The sequence below is a fragment of the Pomacea canaliculata genome, linkage group LG7 (genome assembly GCF_003073045.1).
Source record: "Pomacea canaliculata isolate SZHN2017 linkage group LG7, ASM307304v1, whole genome shotgun sequence".
NCBI lineage: Eukaryota > Metazoa > Mollusca > Gastropoda > Architaenioglossa > Ampullariidae > Pomacea > Pomacea canaliculata.
Genome location: NC_037596.1, coordinates 24,607,201 through 24,624,125, shown reverse-complemented (window position 1 = coordinate 24,624,125; position 16,925 = coordinate 24,607,201). Strand labels below are relative to the sequence as shown.

The following is a 16,925-nucleotide window of genomic DNA, read 5'->3' as shown; positions in this document are numbered from 1 at the left end:
GACTGAACTCTACGAGTAGCATTAACTACAAAGCAATGTCCTGGTAAATACTCAACGCTTGTTAACAGAGCTTTAAAGAAACACTTACCAAAACACACAAGACGTGTTGATATAAAAGCCATTATTGCAAGGACATGCACACGTCTGCCCATACTCAACTGTGAATGACCATACACAAGCATTATTTGTGTTGATATAAACTAAAAACATAGGTACTTCCAGCCAGGATCTCCAGTACTGCTCGACTAGCTTGCTCACTAGCAAACACAAAACACTTCCTGGCGAAATATCAAAGGGAATTTAGTTCCGCCTTTCTGCAAGGACTTGTCTCCGACATTTGACTTTTAAACTTTGCATCCATCAACACAGCAGAACATGAGCTATAGTCCATCATAAATATTGTCTTGATTATGGTACTTTTAATCCAGTTGATTAACTTATTCGTAAGGTTTGCACATAAACAGTTTTTTCAGTCAGCTGAAGATCTAAAAGCTGGCTGTAATTTAGCTCTTTTCAATGCGAACTAGTGATGAAGAGGAGTTTTGACAGGCAAGGTCGCATGACCGCTCCGGACGTCACCGGATGCACGCTTGCAACCGCTCTCGACAGCTGGTAACGAACCGTGCACCCTCTCGCTCGGACGGAGACGGCTTGCGACGTACCAATCGAACCGCAGCTGAGCGCAAACCACACAGAAAACACAAAGACAAAATTCACGTCACAGAACAAATTTATTAACCACATAAAAAAGAACATTAATAGGAAGCAAATATCAAAACATTCTAACACTCACATAAACAAACATAGATTAACGCGAGCAATCCAACAAACAAAAGTAGGTAAATACAAATAAAACAAAACAGTTGCCATGTGCACAGGTGAGTGACAAAAAACACGATTAAGACGCACCACCCGCAAGTACTGTGGGGTGGCAGGTCTAATGTCCGCTCGAAGTGTCCGCGGGAGGCAGGCCGCCCTCTGGCCTTGCGTGCCGCACCAGCGCAGAACCCTACCCCCTCTTCCTCTTCTCCATCTGCCCCCCCCCCCCGACCACCACCTTCCTCTTGTCAAGGTGCGAGAGGTGGTTAGCGCTGGTCACGTGACCCCTGCTCGCCGGTCCTAACCCTAGCTGGCCGCACATTCGCTCAGCGATGTCACGTGTTCACACGTCGACGAGGTGACAAGGGTGCAGGGTGGACGGTTGACACAATGGCGGACAGAACAAAGGTAAAGAAGACTAGCAATAGGGTAGAAAAGTCAAAGGGGGGGGGGTTGCAGTCCCCAAAAGAAGAGACCTGTGAAGGCCCTGCGAGCAACTGACAAGTGACGACAACGCCGCGGGTCTGTCGAGACGGATAGGATTACACTAGGGCTGCGCGAACTGTCTCTTTACCATCATCCACGCGCACACACTCACCGACAGGCCAGCACAGTACGGGAAGCGCAACAAGGATTACAACACAATCGACGACACGCGACAGGCAAGGGTCATGATACGACTGAACAATGGTGGCTTCAGGAACTATATTAACACTTTGTTTAACACCCTTCTTATCCTTGCCTTCCTGAGAAACATATGGGCATGGAGTTTTCTACGTTAGCAGAGCTTTTTATGATATATATCTTATTAGTCCAGATAGCATTTATAATCGTGGGAACAGCTAATTGCTGTTGGGCATGGTTTCTCAACTGCCAGAGACTGTATGACATGGAGCAATATATATATATGTGTGTTGTTGACTTTTTTCTTTGCGAACACGATGATATTTATGCTCATTTATCTCAAAAACGGAAGAATGTGAAAGTTAACATCTGAAGAAATAGTATGCTGCACTGAGTTTTACCCAGTCGTCAGACGAGTATCATCGCCTGCTAAACATTAAAAAGAATTGGTGCTCCAAAGCTATATATTGAAATCACTTAGACAATATGTAAAAGAATTAAAGACTTGACATGGAATCTTTGCAAAACCATTTCAAACTAATCATTACCGTTGATGAAGCTTCAATGCATGCACTTTAAAAAATGATGCAGTCCTGCAAGCTCTTATTCTACTATAACATAGTACGGTACACGTTGTATAATGTGTGGAGAGGTTTTAGTGTTTCGAAATATTTCCTGCTAGGAAATAAATGCATAAAGTAGTAATGATATATATTTGTAGAAATATATTGACATCTGTATGGTATGTGTCCTTATTAGAGTATGTAGTTCCGCATTTTACAACCTGTAAAACAAGTAAAACCAAATGTGTAATTTTATTAACAGGAGTTTATTTCACTAGATATTAGTACTATTTAGTCAACTATGCTGCTAATAAAATGTGCCTGCATGAAATGATGATGATGATTGTTATCCTGACGATCAATTTCAAAACGTTTTTTTTAATCAAGCAAACATCTGAACAAAACTTCCTTGTTAGTACCACACGCATTCTAAATTGTATATTACTTGAAAAAGAAAACAGTAAGGGGGCTGTGCTGATATATAAGACAATCTACGGTTACTAAAGATCAGATATAGAAAATTGACAACAGAACTTACAACAAAGATTTGTGTGTGTGACTATGCAATACTTACTATTACATACATTCCTAATGAAAAAAGCAGCAACCATAAACACTTAATCATCTTTCTTGTAGGCATGTTTTAAAGAAGGTAGATTGAATCTGTTAATCACATTCATTAAAAAAGTTTAAAAAAATTTTAAAACGTGCTTGTAAGTAAAATTCAAGCACATAAGAAGAAATGATATAATTTATCATTACATAAAATAATGACTACCGTATTGATGTTGTTTTCATTAACACCCAGTGGTTGCACAGATTTTGGTTATAAGATTTGTGATTTTTCTTTCAACCATTTATGCATTTTGCTTACAATATCTCCAAGATCAAGCTATTGAAACTATAAGTAGTGTATTAACTTATAAACTGCAAAGACAGGCAGAACAGTGAAAAAGAACAGGAAATAGGGATGTGTTGTTTTCATGTATGTTGCAAAAGACTGCCAGTCAAAAACTTACATTAGGATACTTTGAACTGTTAAAAGTAAAATTTTATTGTTCATCCTGAAAAACAAGCAATGCATCATCAAAGAAAGCAAAAAGAACTCTGTACCATCCAACAAATTAATCTCATTCTTCGGTTTAAGATTTTTCACTCCTCAGCGATTTTATTTGCAATTTTCACATTCTTGTGTTCTTATCACTAACATTCTACTTACCATTAATATTGTAGGAAAGTATGACTTAACTCTGCGCCTGGCTGTGTATTTATATTTTAGTCAATCAAAATGGAGGCAAGACTAGTTGCATTGAAGAAAGATTGTTGCCACTTTGACTTATATTCTTGGTCGTAAATGCAGCAGTATTATCAGCTTGTAGAGAAAGTGTTGTACTTTAACATGTGGAGAATATGGGAGACGAATCACGTTGACATGACTTAGTGAACTGACCCTTAAGGGAAATCAAAACTTATTGAAATAAGAAGAAAAGGCAAGACCAATAAAATAAATATGTTATAAAAAATCTCAACCGAATATGAGTAATATCAAAAACAGATGCTGAAAGCACACTGTTACTGTCAGGCATAAATAAAAAAAAAACAAAAAACAATGCAAGTAAAATGTCAGTGGCAGTAATTAATTATAATTTCAGTTCCTTGTATATCAGTGATCCAGACTAGCATCCTGAATTAATTCAGACCTTCAAAGCTGAGTATTGAATGCCTGTTTCTGAAGGATGTTAAAAGTGCATTTATTAAGCTATGCTTCAGAGCACATACCACAGCCAGCATGTACACACAAACACACACAAAAACAGGGAGATACAAGGAACAAATAGAGAAATTAAACTTTTATGTAAATACACCCTTTATACCCAACCATTCCTTTCTTTTGTATATATATATCTTTATGTCCATGTGGCTGGGTTTGTTCTTCTCCACCTCTCTCTAACCGTTCTCTTTCATCACCTTCTGAACCCTTTAACATATTTCAGTACAACGTCTCTGAGGTCTTTAACTACCTATACTTATTTCAATAATTAAGTTTCAATCTAAAATAAATACCAAAGCATTAATTGACAGAATGATGGATTCTAAATGAATCTTTTGCATTGTTAATTTAATCATCCATTGTAAGGTCCAGGCTACGAATAGTGACATCACCATAGGCTGATTCCATGCGAGGAAAAAGAGGCAAGTTGTGCTCCAGATGTGATGTCATCTGAGAGTAAGTTATTGGCCTTTACACTGCTGTAGGGATGTTCAGGTGTCTCTTGATTTTGTGCTTCTTTTACAGCTGAAAATAAAATGAGAAAATTTAATTAAATATATATATAGTTTGTGTTAGTGTGTGTGTGGATCACATAAAACAATCAATTTTGGGATATTATAAGTGAATTCCACATTTCTTTGCCAAGTTGCCTAGTTTCTGCATCTCTTGAAGGGTTTGTTTTCTTTTTTTTTTTTGCATTTTGTGGAGTAATCATAGCACTGCAAACTTGGAATACAAAATAGAAGAAATCATGTAATCCATGTAGGACTGCAATTTAAGTGTTTCATTTCACACCATACACAAAGTCGAGTTAAAACAGACAAGAGGAACGAAGAAATTGCGGACCAGATCTGTCTGTATGCTGTTCTATTTTATCTCCTGACTCCTGACTTCTAGTTCACTTTTCATACTATCAAGCTAACTGTAACCTTATGTTACCTTTATTCTTTCTTCTGATGCAAACCCAGGAGATGACGATGGCCAAGACAATGTTTTCTGCAATTACCAAGCCAACCACCAGACCCACAGGAAAACTGTCATGTTTGCTGGCTATAGTTAGCGCTTTGAAAACTATTAAATGAAAACAAATGACAGGGAACACACTTTGTATTAGTAGCACAGCCACAAGCTCACACTTTTGGTCTTCATGTCTGCCTTTCTGTGTCATGGCGTGTCTGTGAGTATGTCTCTATTTTTGTTTGGTTGCATTTGACAAAAGAGTAAGGATACCTATAAGGGAAAACGAGGAATAAGAGAGGTAAAGAGTTAAAGAGTGAAGGAAAGAAAATGAGGTATAAAGGAGAGTGGAAGGTGAAAGTGAAATATTAATAAAGAAGAAAAAATACACAAAAATGTAGAAAAGCGAACAAAGAGAGAACAAGAGAAAAACGTATGACATGACCATGGCAACAAAAAACAAAAAAACACAAAAGAACACAAAATGAGTACAGATATGTTTACCCATCCCCCCATAAATATATACACACACAGAAAACTCTCTCTCTCCCGCACACACAGATATACAGGCGCTGCTATTCACGAGGAATTGAGAAAAGGAAGGGGAAGAAGATAGACGGGGAAGGCTAAGATAGCCCTCATAAGGAAGAAAAAGAAGACCACTGGGAGTAAAATAACTGCTATAACAGAACATCGTAGAGGTTTTTTGGTAAACATTACAATTAATTTTTCCTTAAATTTTCCTAAAAGTTATTGACTATGACTCGTGATCCTCGATCCCTCTTTCGTTCCCTTTCCTACAATCATCCATTCGCTGTGTTCCATACTTACCTTTTATGTTGAAGACACGGGTCACATTTCGCTCATAGAGACCCTTGTCTGGTTCCCAAAGAACATGACAGTAGCACAGCAGGGACTCATTGGTGTTGGGAGTGGTCGTGAAGACCAAGGAAGTGTTATGTGTGGACCCTTCCGTTGTGTTCAAACGGTAGACAAGGAGAGGGTCTGAACACCCCAGTGTGACTGATGTTACAGGTGGGTGGCCTCCCGAGACAGAGCAGGTGATAATGTCCCCTTTTTCGATAGAATTCTCACTGGAGGAGGATGTAAGAACGGGGGCATTCAAAGGCGGATCTGTGAGACAGTAAGTCAAGCCCAAACGTCAACATTTACTATTTCAAGAAAACAAGATTCAACTGCATCTCTGTATAACCGTATACTTGTGTTATTAACATTAAACTTGCAAATAAAGATGTGACGTCCTACTGGATACAATAAAAATGAATAAACACAGTATAAATAAACTTTAAAATTAGAATAATTACACGAGAAATAACTTATTTTGACTCCCGTTCTACAAAACGTCTTAAAAACTAAATAAAATAAATATTATAAACGGAAAATGAGGGGAGATGAAATATAAATAATTTAATAAAATTAATAAACTGAAACGAGCTATAAGAAAGTGCAATACTAAAAGAGAATAATAAATCAAAAGATAGTTTCATATGGCATGACTTAAAATTATTATTTGTAAAGGACAATCAGATAAATAAACCAAAAACTTACAGCGCAGGTCAAGGCGGTACCTTGCTTTTGTTGTACTTATTCCGTTTGTCACTGTGCACACAACTTCCTTCCCGTTATCTCTCTCCCCCTTTGGACTGAACGTGCATACATCCTTCTTATTGGTGGAGTCGCAGTAGATGTTGTCCCAGGTGTAAACAGGCGACGGGTAGACGTCCGTCGCATTACACTTCAGAGTCATAGGCTTCAGTCCATCAGTTACAAAAGTCGACGGACCTTCTATAGTCACATTTGCTGGTCCATCTGAACATAAGTTCATAGAGCAAAGAACACTTAAAAACTTTGGAGGTGTAGTTTCCAAATTTTACCTTCTCGCTGCAGATACAAAACAACTTGTCGCCAAATTTTTCGACAAAACGTTAACAACATTATGGTGGTAAACAAACTGAGCTTTCTTATTTGTAACAAAGAACACTAATCACCTTGTACTATTGACAATGGTTGCCAGGGCTTGTGTCTGAGTAAGTTTTGTTTTACTTACATCTAAAAAAATAATAGGGGAAAGGAAAATGTATTTAGTTGGTGACAATAGACAACAAAGCCATACTGCTTATAAAGTTATTAATTTATTTATGTATCATTACATTGATGCGAATGTGGCCTTAATATTACTAGAATATAACTGTAGTTTCTTGAGTGTCACAGTAAAAGTCACACAATAAAAAGCTACAGTTTATGTGAGTTATATGTGGCGACTTACATGCAACTTTTAGCACGTAGCTGAAGGACGACTGTTGTCCATTTAACATCATCGAGCAGGTGAACACATCTCCATTGTTTGCACGTGTCACATTAGGAACTTCGAGAGTGGTTGATCCCGATCGACTCCATTTCAGTGAGAAATCATGAGGAAATGACTTAAGATCGGGTGGCTTGCAGAAACACGACAGGGTGTCTCCTTCGTTCACAAACTCAGGACAGACTATTTTTGGATCTGGTATGTATATTGTAAGCAAATCAACGGATCAAAAACTAAATCATACATTATTTGTAAATTGGTGTATCAAAACCTCTTTAGTACAATAAAAAGAAGAAAATTTTTATCCCAGAGAAAATGTGTATATGTGTGTGAGAGAGAGAGAGATACAGATAGAGATCAGGCAACACATTAGAAAAAGGATATATGTACAAATAGATAAAAATGTAAACGTATATAAAGTTCATGGGTGCAGGGTGAGAGAAATCCTGTCGCACTAAGGACTAAAACCGAGTGGTAGTCCATCATTAGATACAACGTATGCGGCCTGTAAGCTTGACTTCGCTCATAGAGACCCTTGTCTGGTTCCCAAAGAACATGACAGTAGCACAGCAGGGACTCATTGGTGTTGGGAGTGGTCGTGAAGACCAAGGAAGTGTTATGTGTGGACCCTTCCATTGTGTTCAAACGGTAGACAAGGAGAGGGTCTGAACACCCCAGTGTGACTGATGTTACAGGTGGGTGGCCTCCCGAGACAGAGCAGGTGATAATGTCCCCTTTTTCGATAGAATTCTCACTGGAGGAGGATGTAAGAACGGGGGCATTCAAAGGCGGATCTGTGAGACAGTAAGTCAAGCCCAAACGTCAACATTTACTATTTCAAGAAAACAAGATTCAACTGCATCTCTGTATAACCGTATACTTGTGTTATTAACATTAAACTTGCAAATAAAGATGTGACGTCCTATAAAACTTTTAAACAACATGATCGAGAATACATACCTTGACATATTGCTTGAATAAACAATGAAAGAAGAGTTATCTGAAAAAGCTTGTCCATGCTGCGTGAGAGTGGGGCTCACGTACACCAGGGCAATGTGTTAAGTCTGACTAGAACAGCGGAAGATTTTAGTTTCCACTTCCTGTACGTGGGGTGACTGGAGTAACTGTCAAAACGCCTTCTTGGATATATATGTGTACATGTATTTCTATTTGTTTTTTGTTTTGTTTTTTTGTGACAGCAAAGGTAGTTTTAGAAACATGTTACTGTTGCGCATTCTTTACACAAAACACAAACAAAACTCTTCTGTAATTATGTATATGTATCACTCTAAGTGAGAGAAATGACAAGGATGTCTGTATAGTTCACCGTGGGCTATGAAGGGGACCCTATGCGTTAGGAATAAAATAGACGATACATGAACAATTGATGTTGATCCTGCACTTTTTTTTACAGGTAATATTAGGTGAGGATTTGTTGTTGTTGTTTTCATTCTTTAAACCTTTACTGAGGCAGGCAGCGTTTCAACAGCTGGACTAGATGGAATAGTGCATCAATCTTAAGCGCTGGTGTTCGGACCTTGTGGAGTTTTCCATCCAATCGAAGTTTTATGTTAAACTGTTAAGCTTTGATGTTTTGCTTTCAATATTTTCTAACAAAAAGTTAATTGGTTGGGTGACGACGATTTGCACATTTCTCTGTTTTTAATTAAGTTTAAGTTAAGATGAATTAGAAATATTACACATTAAAACATTCTCAACATATTGGACCTGCCTTGCAACGTTAGATTACTAATTATATATAAACATTAAGAAACAGATATGTACACATAAGGGTTCACACAATCTTACACACAAGGAAACGCATCCCGTGAACACACTACTGCAGACACACTCGCCAACACATAGTGAACAGTCAATGTTTCACTAAAATAATATCACGAGACTGAGGTTCACTTCTCTTACCAGGAAAAGTGAACGGAAGTTAACAACCAGCTGCATTTTAAATATTTCCTCATTTCCCAGTGCATATCTTAATCTTTCATTTGACTTCATCGTTTGGCACGCATGTGTGAAACAGTTTTCCGCTGTTTAAAATCAGTTATGAATAATGTCTAAACATACAGACCTCTGAGCAGTCACTGATGTCAAGAAAAAACCATCTGTGATACTGCCTCCCTCTCTCTTTATTTATTTATATACATATACCACAATAAAAACTTAACAGAACAAGTGCAAAAGTCATAGAAAATTTTTAACTTTTTTTTAATAGACTCTGTTCACACACAAGCAGATGCACCTGCAGGTGGATACACAAAGAGGAGCCACTCATAAGTACAGTGTTATAAAACTAATTCTCTCTTCCATTGACATAAAAAAAAGTAAGTCAATTGCTTACTATGTGCTTTCGACTAAGATAACCTAACCCTTCCTGTTATGAATGCAAATAAAGTCATTGCTTTTTTCAGGTTGTCTCAGCTTTAGTCAGAATAACTGACTTACCAACAATATCTGATTATTATTGGAGTTGTTGGAGTAGTAATAAATACAAGTTTTATTATTCAGACTTGCACGCTCACCCACATACAAATTAAAATTTGCAGTTAAAGATGCCACACATTCATACATTCATCAACAATCTACATCATGTGTAGAAAAATAGAAACAAAAATAATAAATAAATCATATTTCTTTAAAATGCAGTTTTAATATATTCTTCTACTTTAACGTTACTAAGAGTTTAGTACAAAAGAGTACGTTCACATTACTATCATCCATTATTAAACGAATCCATGCACTTCAAACAATAGTTGTTTAAAAACATGCGAGGGCAGAAAAATTGTTATAATTTGTTTATTAGCTGGAGAGGTAGCTACTGTCCTTGAGTCTCTGGTCTTTCTGTATAAATTATTACAATAATTAGCGGGAACAGAGAAGGATTACAACCCCCAATTTGCTGAAAAAATGTCTCAAGATTGAATAACCTAATGAAAGTTTGTTACTGATCCATGAAAATGGTGTGGGAGGGATATAAAGTTTAGTGATGATCGAGGTGATTATACGGAGAATCCGACTGTGTGGGTCCAGAGAGAGGACGACGGTGAGTAAAGAAGCTCAGTCTGTTGTACAAGGCAGCATCACTGTCAGACTGTGGACGGGTTTCTTCCTGTCGTCAAAAGCCAACTGACATTATGTTATGAACTAAACAAACATTATATTATACAAATTTTGAACAAACTAAACAATGTTTTGCAATGTTTTGAAATATACAGCAAGCGATCTTGCATTGCAATGTTATAAATGCTTTTCATTACTGCTTAATGCTTCTTATTGTTTTAAGGTAATTGCAGAAAAATGTTTTGCTACTATTTACATGCAAAATGTGAGTAAAATTTTATTAAGTTTGATAATCACAATCTTTGTGCGATTGTAGGAAGTAGTGGCTTTTACCTGTGATTTCTTAGAAGATTCTCGTCGTCTGAAGTCGACTGCATCAGTGGCCTTTGGAGTGCTATGTGTGGCGATGTTTTCATATTCACTGTCTGTAGGCCAGATTAATTAAACACATACACAGTTTATACATTAATGCATCCATATGTAACGACTTGCTAAGTGATGTCTTTATATATTCAAAACTGGTGTATCATAAAAATGGACCAAACAGTGAAATAGAACAATTTTGATTTTCCTTTACTCAAAGCGATTAAATAAAAGAAGCATTTTCTGTTAGTAATATTTATATTAAAATATTCATAATATTCTGAAACTCACTTGAACAACTGCTGTCAAAATTAAAAGATTCCTCTGCGGTCTCTCTTTCCTCCCTGAGGACAGACGTTTCTACTGGCTTTTTAATCATTGTTGATAGTTTAAGATGTGTAGTTTGTCCTGAATCCCATTCTTGGCTTCTTCTCGTACTATTGTCTGAAGTTGTATAAAAGTCAAGAGAAGAGCCAGGATGTTCTTCCTGTGTCAAGTTACACATATTGTTTACTCTAGGTGATGTTGAAGTTGAATTCCTGATGGTATCTTCGGTTGAGTATTCTGTGGAGCGACAGTGGCCAGCACCTTTAGGGGAAATTATAGGTTAGCAAACTTTTCTTTGCTATTAAAAAGCAACTCTAATGTTGTTTTCAATGTTTAACATATAGAACAGAATAAACAAAATAGTAAAATTTTTAAAAATGAAACTATTATTAAAGATCTTCTCATTATGTCTTTATTTTAATAGACTATGAATGTAAAGAAATGAGGAAAATACTTAAAATAAAGTGATCCTGATAGATTATGTTATGAAAAAGAAATGAAAACTTGTTTCTATATTTTACTACCAGAAAATATATTATTATAGGTAGTTAGAGATTGAAATTATGACCAAATTAATAGCAATTAAAGAGTGTTTCATATGAAATGTAAAAGTGTTTCACATAATCTCAATGGACAGAGAAATGATTAAAGTTATTTTTTTTTTGCAAAATATTTGACTAAGTATCTTTTCCTACTAAAGCGTGGACAGAATTAGGAAACATGATTTTGAAAAGAAGACATACTGTTGCCTACCTTTTCGACGCTTTAAGTAAATGGCGATCGCAACGGAAAGGGACATAATTCCAAACATACCCACTGTACAACCTATTAGGACCGATCTCAGCAATTCTTTTTTTGGATATTGTGACGACCCTTAGTAAAAAGTAAAAGAAAAAGTTTGATTTGAAAGCTCAAGAGTGTGCAAATGTTCACATTTTCTCTTTGTATTGTATATTCTTAGTGGGTTCAGTCCCTTTGATTATTCTTGTGTTTTAGAGATTTGCATTCATGTAATGATAGATGTTGATCAATAAACTATACACAAAAAGGGAAAAATCTTAAAGAGTTAAGAACCTAAGCAAATGAGTAAACAAAAAAGAAGTGCTTTGCTATCATGCATTTTAATAAATGTCACATAATTTGAAAGAAAGTAATTGAAACTGCTTCTATAAACAGTTTGACAGTCGAACTGACCTTCGTGGAAAACATTCATGGACGTAGAAGCATTGATTGCAATACATGTGATCTCTTCCTTTCTATCTGTCAATGAAGTACTGCATTCACTGGTTTTGTCTCGAATCAACTCCTTTTGGCAGGGGACGGTCCAGATGTAGAGGACATTTTGAAAATAGCTGGAAGCATTGCACGTAAATCTGCCAAACTCGACACCATTTTCTACCCAGAAAGTAGAATCTACAATGCCACCTTCGTCTGTGCCGTCTGTAGACACAAACAAACACGACAATGTTTTGTTGTAGTGTCTTTTGTCTATTTGTGTATATTTTTTTATGTGGTTCATAAAGAACTAAAAACAACGACCACTGTACAGTGTGGGTTGTGTAGGTCTGGTATCAAGTGAGGTGACAAGCAAAGGTTGGCTACAGTAAAGACAATCACTGTCTGACAATCGGTACGAGTTTAAAAAGATAAACGATCATTTAAAGAAACAAAATGCAGATAGAAAGGACGAAGTACAAGGTTACCTAGAATGACAGCAGGTTAGATGAAGTTTACTTAGAAATGTTAAATTATTTGTAATTTAAATGAGTTCAACATTGTATTACATACAAGCGTTAAACATAGTTTAGAAACTTACTTATAATCATATCAAAGGAATATGGATTGGCAGGCTCTGGTTTGGTGAGAATGAAATATCTGTATTCTCCTTCTTGTTTCGGCATAGAAAAAATAAATGAACAGAATCCACTCAGCCCCGTGTTTTGATCTCTATTTGTTTTATTACTAAAAGTATTCAGAACAACCTTCTGTCCTCGGTTCTGAAAATAAAAACAAAAATTATATTATTTTTCTAAAATTGTGTGTAATGTCTTAAACTTAGTGCCAAAAGTGTCATTTTCATTAGATGGAAACGTAACATTATCAAGCAGAGAAAGAGATAGAATACATGATTTTAATTATTTGAAAACACTTACAAAATGTACGTTTTTAATTGACTGAACTTTATACACAATATTTTCCAGGTTATGGGTTTCGGGACTTCTTAAATACGGGGAAATAAACATCGAATGCACACAAAAGCGACAATGCAAAGTTTAAGTGGGCAAATGTGATTGTTGTAAAATAAGGAGTCAAAGGTTGGGCCTTGTTCTATGTCTGACATTTGACCCCGTCTTAAGCAGCAACACTAATGGTAGTCTCTAGCAAATTGTTTTGATAATATGCTACCAGTATTTCCAGCCATAACATTGTTTTGCAATCATTTCAGTAACTTTCAGTATCCATATTTAACTTGCATAGGTTTTGAACACGCTTATTAAATTTCATTTTACTGATAACTTGATACAAACAAAACTGAAAGGGCGGGTAGAAAGAGAAATCATTCGTGTCAAAGATTTTTTTTTAACACGAAGCCTTATAGCATACAATTACAAGAATATTAAAAATACAATGAGGCTTACCTGCATCAGAATCCAGTAGCATTCATACTGATCAGAAGTACTGGACACTAAACAGGATCCATGCACAGACCAAGCTGAAACGTTGATTGTCACGTGACAATCACTGAGCACAGTGTGGCCTGAAAAGATGAAATGAGTGAATAAGTCAACAATCATGTCTAATTCGTGAAAGTAGGATAAAAAAATATAGTACATACATCTGTGACCAATGATTCGCTTAGTGAAATGTTTATTCTGACTTAAGCAATTGTGATACCGAGGAATGCCATACTGAAGTATTTATTAGATATATCTATTAAAATAGGAATGTAAGAAAGACTAACCTGAATACGCTTTGTTTAGTATAACAGAGAAGGTTAACACAGTTCTCACAATGTTTTTGAGATGTCGCCTCCACATTGTGATGGCAGTGGAAATAAAGTTTTTCCCCTACGGCGACCGCTCCACTGATAAATTTTAAAGCTCATTAAGTAGGAAAAGTCATGATGTAAACACAGGAAGCACACACACACACACACACAAATAAACACACACACACACATCTCAATTAAGCTGTACAAGCGAGTGTCTTGTGCAGGAACACAACCTGTAAACTGAAGAAGCGGGAAGAAAAATCCGTTTCATATTCCTGTTATTTTTTTCTTTTTATACTGAACACGCTGACTTTATGACCTTAACATATCATGTTTGCTCATCTGAAACAGTTTTTAACATTCATTTCAACATTATACTTACAACATACACTGCGTTGTTAATAAAAGACAATCTTAAGTTGATCAGTACTTGTATGCACGCAGTTTCATATACTGTTGTTAAACTATTGAAAATCCTGAATACACTCTGTGTGGGAAGGACTTACTAATATCCAGAAGAAGTAAACCCGCTTATAACAACTAAGTAGATAAAGCCTCCATGAGCCGATATGCTCTTCGCTTACAGAGTATAATGTACACAAACACACTAGACCTTCTTGCTATCATTACACACTCGTTATCTAAACTTTACTTGGTAATGTTTTCATTAATCATTACACACTCATTACCTAAATTTTTCTTGGTAATGTTTTAATGCAAAAGTTGATCTGAAACAAGTAAATAGACTTTTTAATCGTTAATTTCTCTTTTACTAGACTCTGGTCTGTTCTTCAATTTGATATGTTTCCGTGATTTTTAGTGTTTTGTTTGTTTGGTATTTTTTTTTGGCAAAAAGTATTTGAGAAGGCAACAAGATCAGTGTCGATGACAGTGACTAGCATGTGTCTTAAACTGACTGAAAAGAACAGAGTGTTTGTTGGAAACGCTCGTAAATACAACGTATGAAGTCCTTAGTCTGTAGATAAAATGACAACATTGGTACTGCATACCTTTGTTTATTTGTACCGTTACCATTCAGCTGAAATAGGCCACACACAGACCACACACACACATAACACACACACACACTACACACACATAGATAACACACACCACACACACATTCTGAAAGGCGCCCGTTGCATAAAAACGAAGTGCAAGACACACTTGCAATGTAGCTGTGGCATTGCGCCGCCGATTTGTAATGACTAAGTCCGCTTGTATGTCATCGACAATCTCCAGGATGTCATTACATCAAAATATTAATCGTTGATATCATCCCATGAATCAATGGGATTACTTTAATCGCGAAATATTCTGTTTCTGCGAAGATTTCTGTCCGCGTCATACATCATCAAGTACACAGCGGCCATGTTTAGCGAGCCGCACGCGAGTTACAGGCGGCGAGGGGCGACTCTATACTTAGGGGTTGAACCACCCGCTAGCGCACTCGACGTAGGACACATGTCTCGACCTTTGCCGCACGTAAAGGGTGGGCGGACCTCTGCTGGCCCCTAAGTGATCTAGCGACGCGATGTGTCTAATTCCCCGATGCCCTAAAGGCAGGTTAAGCATGCATCGTCATAACCAACAAGATCTGAAACCAAAATTACTCTCTATTTGGTCATTTTGTCTCCAAAATGATTAAATCACAAAAGGCATATAAACTGAAGTTATTTTAAGGTTATACTACACAAAGCAGAAGAAATCACAAACATGAATCACATACACATTTTTAAACGTTAGATAAAGACGAAAGTCTATAATGATAATCTCCATTGCTGCTAAATTTAATGTTTAGTTTTTATCAGATAGTTTGATGGCTTATACTAATACATTTTGTACAGATGGTATATACTAATAATCTGTTTCGGGAGCTTACACTATATTCTATTTTTTTTTTTTTTGTCTAAATTGAAAGTGAAAAAAACTTGTTCATACCTTTCCGTCGTGAAATGTAAACAGCAAGTCCAGCAATTATGGACACAATGGTTAAGATACCCACCATTCCTCCTAATAGCGCCAACAAAGATGATGTGTCCTTGGACTGCTGTGACGACCCTTAGTAAAACGAATTTCGATTTTTAATATTTTTTATGGTTATCTTCTGTCACACACTTTTCCATAAAACAGCGTTTTGGTTCTCATGTTTAAATGACAGAGAACACACTTAGTATTAGTAGCACAGTCCCAAGCTCACAATATTGGTTTTCCTGTCTACCTTTCTGTGTCATGGCATGTCTGTGCGTATGTCCCTCTCATACCCTTCTTCGTTCACTGTGTTCCATACTTACTTTTTATGTTGAAGACACGGGTCACGTTGTGCTCATAGAGACCCTTGTCTGGTTCCCAAAGAACATGACAGTAGCACAGCAGGGACTCAATGATGTTGGGAGTGGTCGTGAAGACCAAGGAAGTGTTATGTGTGGACCCTTCTGTTGTGTTAAAGCGGTAGACAAGAAGAGGGTCTGAACACCACAGTGTGACTGATGTTACTGGTGGGTGGCCTCCCGAGACAGAGCAAGTGATTATGTCCCCCTTTTCGATAGAATTTTCACGGGAGGAGGATGTAAGAACGGGAGCAAGCATAGGCGGATCTGTGAGACAGTAAGTCAAGCCTAAATGTCGACATTTACTATTTCAAGAAAGCAAGATTCACCTACATCTTCTGTAAAACCACATATTTCTGTTATTCAGATTTAACTTGGAAATAAAGATGTGACTTCCTATTGGATTAAAGACAGATCCACAAACACAGCATAAGTAAGCTTTAAAAATATAACCCTTAAAATTGGAGAAAGAAAAAACGAAAACAACTTATTTTGACTCCCGTTTGATATATGATATATATGTATATATATCCAAAACTTACATTGCAAATTAAGACTGTATTCATCTGTAACCACTACCGGCCTTGAAACAAAAAAGGAGCTAGTAGCTGTGCATCTGACTTTCATCCCATGATGATGACTTCCCTTTGGAGTGAGCCTGCACACATTTCTGAGGATGGTGCTGCAAGGGACATCACCGCTCCAGACATAGTCAGGGGGAGGGTACACGTCCGACGCTTCACAGGTCAAGGTCATGACACGTGAACCGTTCGTCACG

At 36.8% G+C, this 16,925-nt stretch overlaps 3 protein-coding genes across 3 annotated transcripts in view; all 3 read right to left on the bottom strand.

The window, feature by feature from the left end:
• The window catches only part of LOC112567761, a 29,142-nt gene that overhangs the window by 7,092 nt on the left and 5,125 nt on the right, over positions 1-16,925 (bottom strand). The gene's annotated exons all lie outside the window — the stretch shown is intronic.
• On the bottom strand, positions 1,110-8,125 carry LOC112567765. Its single transcript, XM_025244578.1, has 6 exons — positions 8,021-8,125; positions 7,022-7,255; positions 6,304-6,564; positions 5,566-5,868; positions 4,717-4,848; positions 1,110-4,302 (listed from the first exon to the last, which is right to left on the bottom strand). The coding sequence occupies exons 1-6, from the start codon at positions 8,076-8,078 to the stop codon at positions 4,166-4,168; spliced, it is 1,125 nt and encodes a 374-aa protein (XP_025100363.1). The 5' UTR covers positions 8,079-8,125; the 3' UTR covers positions 1,110-4,165.
• On the bottom strand, positions 9,706-15,691 carry LOC112567764. Its single transcript, XM_025244576.1, has 8 exons — positions 13,788-15,691; positions 13,465-13,583; positions 12,642-12,822; positions 12,020-12,265; positions 11,579-11,698; positions 10,790-11,086; positions 10,469-10,560; positions 9,706-10,184 (listed from the first exon to the last, which is right to left on the bottom strand). Exons 1-8 carry the CDS (start codon positions 13,861-13,863, stop codon positions 10,056-10,058), a joined length of 1,260 nt encoding a protein of 419 aa, XP_025100361.1. The 5' UTR covers positions 13,864-15,691; the 3' UTR covers positions 9,706-10,055.

Coding starts and splice junctions, on each gene's coding strand:
- LOC112567765 (XM_025244578.1), bottom strand. CDS start 8,078: ATGGACAAGCTTTTTCAGATAACTCTTCTTTCATTGTTTATTCAAGCA. Junction 4,849..5,565: donor CCGTGTCTTCAACATAAAAG/GTAAGTATGGAA, acceptor TTCATTTAATAG/TTTTCAAAGCGCTAACTATA. Junction 4,303..4,716: donor CATCAGAAGAAAGAATAAAG/GTAACATAAGGT, acceptor TTTTATTTTCAG/CTGTAAAAGAAGCACAAAAT.
- LOC112567764 (XM_025244576.1), bottom strand. CDS start 13,863: ATGTGGAGGCGACATCTCAAAAACATTGTGAGAACTGTGTTAACCTTC. Junction 12,266..12,641: donor TTCCTTTGATATGATTATAA/GTAAGTTTCTAA, acceptor TTGTGTCTACAG/ACGGCACAGACGAAGGTGGC. Junction 10,561..10,789: donor TTTTGACAGCAGTTGTTCAA/GTGAGTTTCAGA, acceptor TCTGGCCTACAG/ACAGTGAATATGAAAACATC.